The sequence below is a fragment of the Limulus polyphemus genome, unplaced genomic scaffold, assembly GCF_000517525.1.
Source record: "Limulus polyphemus unplaced genomic scaffold, Limulus_polyphemus-2.1.2 Scaffold1788, whole genome shotgun sequence".
Classification (NCBI taxonomy): domain Eukaryota; kingdom Metazoa; phylum Arthropoda; class Merostomata; order Xiphosura; family Limulidae; genus Limulus; species Limulus polyphemus.
This window is the reverse complement of record NW_013667398.1, coordinates 39,322-48,754: the sequence shown is the minus strand read 5'-3', so window position 1 is coordinate 48,754 and position 9,433 is coordinate 39,322. Positions and strand designations below refer to the sequence as shown.

The window sequence follows — 9,433 nt, the reverse complement described above, 5'->3', positions numbered from 1 at the left end:
CTGAATATTCTGTAGCTTTCGGTCTTGGCAAAGAGCTGGAGATCATTAAATAGAGATACTGCGTGACTTGGTCTGAATATCCTGTTGAATTCGGTCTTGAAAAACAGCTGAAAATCATTAAATATAGATACTGTGTGACTTGGCCTGAATATTCTGTAGCTTTCGGTCTTGGCAAAAAGCTGGAAATCATTAAATAGAGATACTGCGTGACTTTCACGCAGTATCTCTATTTAATGATTTTCAGCTGTTTGTCAAGAATTATTTCAACAGGATATTCAGGCCAAGTCACGCAGTACCAATATTTAATGATTTTCAGCTGTTTGTCAAGAATTATTTCAACAGGATATTCAGACCAAGTGACGCAGTATCAATATTTAATGATTTTCAGCTGTTTGTCAAGAATGAATTCAACAGGATATTCAGACTCCCTTAATAATCTTAAACACTTCAATCAAATCCCCTCTGACCCTTCTCCTCTCCAGAAAAAACAAGTTTATTAGAGATTTTAGTCTCTCCTCATAGGAAAATCCCACCATCCCAGATATTATCCTAGTGGCTCTTCTCTGAACCTTTTCCAACAACTCAATGTCCTTGTTGAGGAAGGGAGCCCAAAACTGTACACAGTACCCTAAATGAGGCCTTACAAATGATCTGTATAGTGAAACAATGATATCCCTTGTCTTGTATTCAATATTTCTATAGATGCTACCCAAAATCGTATTAGCCCTATTGCTAGCTACAATACACTGTTTAGATGAAATAAGTGATTTTTCAATCACAACACAAAGATCTTTTTCTTCAACCACAGCATTTAACGTATCCCCATTTAAATTGTAACAATAGAAATATGGCAGTTATTTTTATATTATTGCAGATTTGATTTTAATTTATATAAAACGAAATAATGTTAATCAATTGCCACAGAAATTCAATAGCTAGCATTAATAAACGTTAAAACGAAGCCGTCCAACGAAAAGGATCATAATTCACATTTTTGTTAAACAACCTACTTGATGCTACATAATCTTCACCTATCTGTATTTTATTGCAACTCAATGAATAAATCACGACTTCTGATCCCACTAATAAACGATTTCAGTGAGAGTTATTAGTGTAGTACCGTTACTGGCTTTTGTCGCGATTGCGGTAGATTACATATATATATTTAGAAAGGTTATGAATTTTTCAAAAGCGACTGACGTTATAATAATTTAAACTTGTGTAGTATATTTAGTGTCATGTTTTAATACATACCACTCTTCCAGTAGCATACTTTTAAAAAATTGGAGTTGCAAAATTAATAAATATGTATAATTATTTTATCCTAACTTGTCTTAACCACTTTTTCTAGAAAAGGAGCGATAAGGTCTTCACCTTTATTTTGAGGAAGAAAGCACAAATTTTACCAATAGCAACGGAATGGTTTAATTATTTACTTTATAATTCAAGCAGACATTACGTTTCTGTGCACATACAGGATTTAATGATTTCCAGCTGTTTGCCAAAACCGAAAGCTACAGAATATTCAGACCAAGTGTTACACTATTAAAAGACAGTACATTATACTATTAAAAGACAGTACATTACACTATCAAAAGACAGTACGTTACACTATTAAAAAGACAGTACGTTACACTATTAAAAGACAGTACGTTGCAATATTAAAAGACAGTACATTATACTATTAAAAGACAGTATATTACACTATTAAAAGACAGTGCATTACACTATTAAAAAGACAGTACATTACAATATTAAAAGACTCAGTACATTATACTATTAAAAAGACAGTGTATTACACTATTAAAAATAAAGTACATTGCATTATTAAAAAGACACAGTACATTATACTATTAAAAAGACACAGAACATTATACTATTAAAAAGACACAGTACATTACATTATCAAAAATACAGTACATTACATTATTAAAAAGACAGTATATTACACTATTAAAAAGACAGTACATTACACTATTAAAAAGACTCAGTACATTACACTGTTAAAAAGACACAGTACGCTACACTACTTAAAAAGACACAATACGTTACACTATTAAAAAGACACAGTACATTATACTATTAAAAAGACAGTACATTGCATTATTAAAAAGACACAGTACATTGCATTATTAAAAAGACAGTACATTACACTATTAAAAAGACAGAACATTACACTATTAAAAAGACACAGTACATTGCATTATTAAAAAGACAGTACATTACACTATTAAAAAGACAGAACATTACACTATTAAAAAGACAGTACATTACACTGTTAAAAAGACAGTACATTACACTGTTAAAAAGCTAAAATAGCAGATTATGATCAAAAAGCAAGAGAGGAAATGGACTTCAATGTTGCTTTGGGAAAATGAAAGAATGAGAATGCAAAGTTTTGAAGGGTGCACAGTGGTGAAACCACTACAGCTAGAAAAGAACGTACCGGCCTAAGAAATATAAATATCCGGCCTCTTGCAATGATGAACGAGATTATCAAAAGGTTTCATAATGGGAAACTCTCTCATTAAGTATACTGATAAAGTTATTTGTAATGGGAAGCAAAGAAAAACTAAAACAAGAATTTGCTTACCACATACAAACTAAAGTATAGGATATTACAGATCACATTGACAGGTTAGTTGTTGATGCCAAGGAAGATTTTCTTTTTTATAGTGCATAGGGAAACAAATGATATTGTAAGTTTTAAATCAGAAGAGCTGCTTAAAAAGTATAAAAAACTCCAGAGGTTTAAAAAATACAGATAGATGTGTGATCCCTTAAGGAGTGCTACGTAGGGCTTAATGTAAGAATAAATTATAGGATCCAAAGTTTAAATGAAAAATTACCAGGGTTATGTTCAGAGCACCTAGTGGGCTAATTAGACCTGGATAGTAGGTTTTAGGGTTAGGGCATATTATATTTAAGAGATGGATGCCACTTATCAAGTTAAGCAAACTAATAGAAGGATGTTTGGGAAAATTCTAAAAGATTTTCATTAATTATTGATTAAACTAAACTTGCATAGTGTTGATGGAAATTTGGAATAAAGAAATTGATAGCACAGCTACAGCACATAGAGACTGGAAAAAAGGAAATTTAGGGCATAAGTAAAATAATAATTTCAAAACAAGTCTGTCAGATTTCAAGATAAACACAGTAGATTCAAAAATAAACTTAGTTTCTAATGATAAGAGCAGAAACATTGCACTCACAACATGTACCTAAGGATTTCATTGAGATTGAAATATTTCCATTGGCTCTTGAAGATTTTCTGTAAAGCTGACAAGAACATTTTCAATGCAACCATCTCCCACCTTAAATATCAGCAAATCACCAGTGTTGTGATCGTACATACATAAAGATTAATTTATTGAGTATTATCACCAACATCTTGTTCATGTTTAAAGTCATTTCCACCTAACTGCCCTATCAATGTATGTTAAAAAACTTGTGTGCACAATCTTTGACATCAGTCTGCACCCCAAACAATGTACTACCCTAGTCAGGAGTATCAGGGAATAAAAATATGATTTCAGGTCTCTTGAAGTGGAATCATATGATATATCAATAATTACTGAAACTTCATAACAATTGGAGAACACTGACCATACCAATTATTTTGAAATAGCAGTATATAAATTACTTAATTGTGATAGTCAATGTGAAACTATAATAGTATCATAAGTTATCATTTTCCTATACCAAAAATGTATTTCCAATAATACTTACCTCCTCTCACACTATAGCTTTATCCCAATGAAAGTTACTCTTTTCTGCCAATCTAAGTATAGGCAGACCCAAACACTGGCCATCATGGGGAGGAAGAGCAGGAGAGGAGGTAAATATTATCACATATACATTTTAGTATAGGAAAACGTTAATTTCTAAACACATTTACTTCTGCTCACACTATAGCTAGAATCCCACATTGACAAGGTGGAGGGACCAGTGAGGGCAAGATCCACACAGAAATCATCTGTGTAATAAAAGAGGTGTGCAAAAATGAGATAGTAATAGCACACAAGTGGAACAAGCATGCTTTTCGTCCAGACAACATGAAATTGAATACCAACTGGCCACAGAAGCAAAACCCTCACATCATGAGAAGATGAATTGAGGGACAACTTTAACAGAACTAGCCCACTCCTGTAATACCAGTCACAGTCGGTCAGCCAGCCAATGTATAGATCCCCCATGTACATACAGTACATAACTCATGTCCAGGCCCCAACTAGGAAGATGAGGTCCCATATTATGTTGTTGTTGGAATTATAAAGCTGTGGGCCCAAAGCTAGATCCAAGGCATAGTGGCTAGGGCATGAGAACTGTAGTGTGGTTATATTTTCATTCCTTTGTTATGAAAATTGGATCCCACCCTGAATGTTATAGAATGTTGCAACCACCAAATTATGTAAACTATGAGATATAAATCTATTAGGTGTGGTCCACATACTAGCCTGCACAATCTCCTACAGTGGATGAATAGCCAACAAAAGAAGAAAATATGTCTTAAGAGAAAGGTGATATAGGAAACATGATGCCAAAGGTTCAAAGGGTGGACAAGATATGACATGGAGAACCACTGTGATATCCCAATTAGGAACCTGGAAAGGACATCGAGGATGGATAACCTGAAAAGATTTCAGAAGAAAGGACAAAACTTGGGACTCGAAAACAAAAAGTAGCTGACAAAGCTGCCTTATACAGAGAAATGGATGAAGGTTTTGAACCTTTGTTGAATAACCATGTCTGAAAGACCACTGATGATAAGTAAACTATTTCTGTTCTGAAGAAGAATGCTGAATGAAATGTGTTAATAAAGATGCCACCAGAGAGGTCAATCCCTGACATCATGCAAAGAACTACATAAAAGCAAGGCGTGAAGGCAGAGAATGGGGATTACTGGATCAAAAATGTCTGACATAACAGAGATGGCCAAAGAGGAAGAGTTTGGGGCACCTGATTATATTGAAGGAATGGAAACAAAGGCTGTGCCAGCCAATGTAGCACCACCAGAAGAACTCAAAAGGATAAGGAGTGAATCGGCACAAGAACTTTGGATAACAGATGAAATGGAGGGAATGTGTAAAGATGAAGACCCATCCAATTCTGGCTTAGAGCATCTATGCCCAAAGCCAGAGGGTGAGGTACAGGAGACCAGAAGGATGGGAGCTGGGCATTCCAGTGTGTGTCAGAAAGCATTGATCCAAGGTGTCCTGAGATGAAAGCAGACTAACAAAAACTTGTGGATGAATCAGCCATTCCATGAGAAGAATTCTGCTGGAACAAGATAACTGATCGGCCACTAAATTCATTACACCTGGAACAAGACAAGCAAGGAGAACAATCTGATGATTGTGGGCCCAAAAGAGAAGATCCAATGTTTGAAAACAGAGAGACTTGGAGTGAGTGCCCCCTTGCTTAGAGATTCATATGGAGAGAAAATTCCTCTTTTGTTCAGGGCCCTTGAATTTTATATCCCCAATACAAGCACCTAATCCCTGGAATGAAACAAGTGTGAAAAGATGTATCTCTGGATGTGGGGTGGGAGAGGGACACCTACTGTTGTGTTGTCCCTGTCCAACCACCAGCGGAGACTGAGCAGGCTGGAAGCTGATAGGGTCACTGGAAAATCCAGCACATCTGTGGAAATGTTCAATTGGTTGGTCCTGTAATGACAACTGAAAGGAGTGCATGTGGGCCTGACCTAAAGAAATGACTGATTCCAAGAATACCCACATGACCAAAAGAAGAAGACAAATGTATTAGAAGAATGGCCCATTCCATGGTCTGAAGATGTAGAAGAGAAGGTTGGACTCAACCAAAGCAGGAATTTAAAAACATCCCTAAAAGGAAGAGGTACTGTGTGGGAGTAAGAACAGACTTCTCCATTTTCATGAGAAAACCAGCTCTCCCAGCTTCGGATAAAAGAGCTTGAGTGTGAAGTTTTGCCAAGTGGCAGGCAAGAAGAAGCCAGTCATCAAAGGAGGGTTACTAGGATGATTTCATGGATGGAAATTTATCTTATAAAGATAGATTTAGATCTCAACTTATTTTCTATCAAAAAAAAGAAAGGTAAGAGGTGATATTATTAAGGAATAAAGGTTTCCGATTTCTTTGTCTTGTATTCCAAAGATAATAAGAGAACACAAGTTAAAGATTTAATAAAGACAAGGAAAGCATCAGTTAAGAAAGTTGTATTTTTCTAAAATGGTTACTAGCTCATAATATGAATTATCATTGTCAATAACAGAGATCAGCACTTTACAACATTTTAAGAAAAGAACTAATGATTTTTTAAAGAATAAAGAATATTTACTTTCCTAAAACATGGGTAACCATGAAGGATCAAATGTTCTCTGTTGTACATATGTTATGAGGTCAACAAGCATCTTATCGATTGAATCAATGACCTCTTTTTGACTTGTACTCAATATTTCTATGTTTACAACTAAAATCTGGATTTTATCTATTTCATTCACCACATTCAAATAGATATATATATATATATTTTCGAACGTAGTTTTTAATGCTGATTTCAGAAACATAAATTAAAATTTGGACAAATGAAAAAGAAATACTTTTTATATTATATATTTTGCTTATGAAACAATGTATTTAAAAGAACTGTGAGACATCAAGACAATACAAAGTATCTAATGACAATGTAACAAATTCAATGAGAAAATTCAGAAATATTCTTAAATATTTGCTTGCAGAGATAATAATTTTCATACCTACAACACCAAACAAACTCACAGAGACATAAGTCAATCATGTTACGATTGGTCCACAATCTCGCTTGTTACATCTTAGCCACATTCCAAGTATTTTAAATTTGCTGCAGATTTCAGAAATATAAATTAAAATTTTGAGAATTCATTTTTAAAGTGGAAGAAATGGAAAAATATTTTCATTTTTTTAAGAATTTTTAATGAAATTTAGTTTTTATTTAAATAAACATGTAATTACTTACTAATTAGTCTAACTTGATCTAAACTCTGATAAACTGATCTAATCTAGCAAAATAAAAAAATATTTCTTTTCATTTCTCCAAATTTTAATTTATATTTCTGTAATTAGCATCAAAAACTGCATTCAAAAATATATATACTCTTTTTCTATTTGAACCAGTGCATGAAGCAGAAAAAATCCTAAAATTTCCCTTCTATAACCTAACCACTCTCAATCAATTTTAACTAATTTATCTGCTGATATATTCTGATTACAAATCCACAACATTACCTATATCTATATTAATCATTACATTTTCAAAGAAAGTTAGCAAATTTGTAAGACATCTTTCTTTTCTATATCCATGCTAACTATCTATGATAATATAAAATCTGTCTTAATGCTCTTGTAGAATTTCTTTCATTAAAGGCTCTAATAATTTCCCTACCATGAAATAAGACTATTTAACTCATAATTACTTGAATGCTGTCTACCTCCCTTAAAAATCAGTGTGACATTAAAAATTCCTCAACCTTCCAGCATCTCACCAGTCACCACTCTTACACTTATACATAAAACCTCTGGCCTACATGTTGAAGTAAATATAATTGTGACCATAGCAAATGGAGTGGCTTTATCAAGTTAGTGATCTTTTATAATTGTTTGTCAATAAAAGAGTGACCTTGACATATTAAATAGTTCTCAGAATTAATTTTACCATATCTCAAAAACCTTAAAGTATTTTTATTTCACCATTTCTTACTACACTGAGATACTACACTCAATTAATCTTTTTATATATATTATATTAAATATCTTACTTATTTCCTCTGCTACAATTATTCCTAGTTTTACATGATTTATACGTCTAACCAGCTTAAGAACCTTTAAATAGTGGGGTGTAATCTTTCAAATTTGTCTTTTAAACTGGGAATAAAGTTTATTTCTGCAATGTCTTTCTTGCTAATAATACTTTTACACATTTGATACTGTGATTTATTATACATAAATAAGAAAGTGAAAATGTCTTCCTCAAAATAATACCAATAGTAATACTAACACTAGTAATAGTCACAGTTAATGTTGTAAGTTGTGTATTACTGAATTAACTAACAGTAATACTGATTACGGCATTGTATCATGATCAAGTATACTAATCCAAGCAGTGGGAGACTACCAAAATGCAAATATATAAATATATACATGTATATATATATTGTGTGTGTTAAATTTACAAGTTACAGTGATGTTGATGGTAACCAACTTTGACGAATGCTGCAAATTGCATAGTAACACATAATAATTCATGATTAAGACTGTTAATACTCTAAGTCACTTCTATTCTAAAAGCGATAGACTTATGGCAGGTTTAGCTAGTTTAATTTTAATTATTACTATTAAACTTACTGCTTATTTTAACTCCTGAAAAACTTGGCTGTTGCTGCTGGCATTTGTTACCTTCACTGGCTTCAGCAAACGATGACGATGTAGTTCTCAGCCTTCCACTCATTATCTTTCAGTATTTTTTTATTTTTCAGTTTATATCTAAAATGCTCACAGTTAATTATCACCACATCCTAATATTAAGCCAGCACACACACAGACAAAAAAATTCAGATCTGTGTTACTGGATCAGTATAGTAGTAAACTTATCTGTACTTAAGCCTACTAGTAGTACTACAATTTGTCGTCGATATCACGTAGCTAAAGTATCACAATCACGCTGGTCCAAATCACATATGAAATTTTCTTTGCGTTTCCCATAAAATATTCCCCAGTAAAACAAAATTATATTTGAAACAAACCTAACTTTGATTTGTGCATTAAAGTATCCATGGAAGCGCAAATCATATCAAAATCTAGGTTATAACACCTACATATCTAGCTTCCTGTACAATCTTTATCGAGCTAAAACAGCGATCTCTGCATTTACAGACATTAACCTCTGCGTCATCTTCGGAAAACTACGTAGCGATTCGGATACTAAAATGGACCAATGACAGTCCTTCGTTTAGTCATCTTTCAAATGAGATTTATACTTTAAACACAAGATGACTCTGTGTTACAGCTTATTTTTTGAAATATAGATATACTTATATATAGTTTCTTATTTTTTAACTCATTTTTGTTAATTATACATTTTTTCATTAGTGTGTTTAAAGTTAAGAACAAAGCTCCGCAATGAGCTATCTGCCCACCACAGGTATCGAAACTCGGTTTCTATCAAAAAGGAGCTTATTAGCCCATCAAGGATGTCCCTTCTAGCTCCCAACTATAACCACCGCTTGCTACTCATGTGTTCATCCAATATTTTCTTAAACTCAGTTAAATTCTCTGCCTCCATCACCCTTGAAGGCAGCTCATTCCAAAAGCCAACCACTTTGTTTGAAAAGTAATACTGTCTTAACTTCAGACGACTCCTATGCTGCCAAAATTTGAATTTATGATCCTTTGTCCTATTGTTTTTACTGTTAAA

The 9,433-nt window shown here is 33.2% G+C and overlaps 1 protein-coding gene across 4 annotated transcripts in view; it reads right to left on the bottom strand.

The window, feature by feature from the left end:
• Positions 1-8,890, bottom strand: part of LOC106464934 (glycogen synthase kinase-3 beta-like) — a 76,566-nt gene extending 67,676 nt beyond the window's left edge. Inside the window, exon 1 of one of the 4 annotated variants that reach the window (XM_013925107.2) lies at positions 8,365-8,890. In XM_013925107.2, the coding sequence (XP_013780561.1) occupies positions 8,365-8,467 (103 nt within the window). In that variant the 5' untranslated portion in view covers positions 8,468-8,890. The remainder of the gene's footprint in view (positions 1-8,364) is intronic. The other 3 variants (XM_022392749.1, XM_022392747.1, XM_022392748.1) reach the window with 3 other exon arrangements.
• Positions 8,891-9,433: the final 543 nt, after the last annotated feature.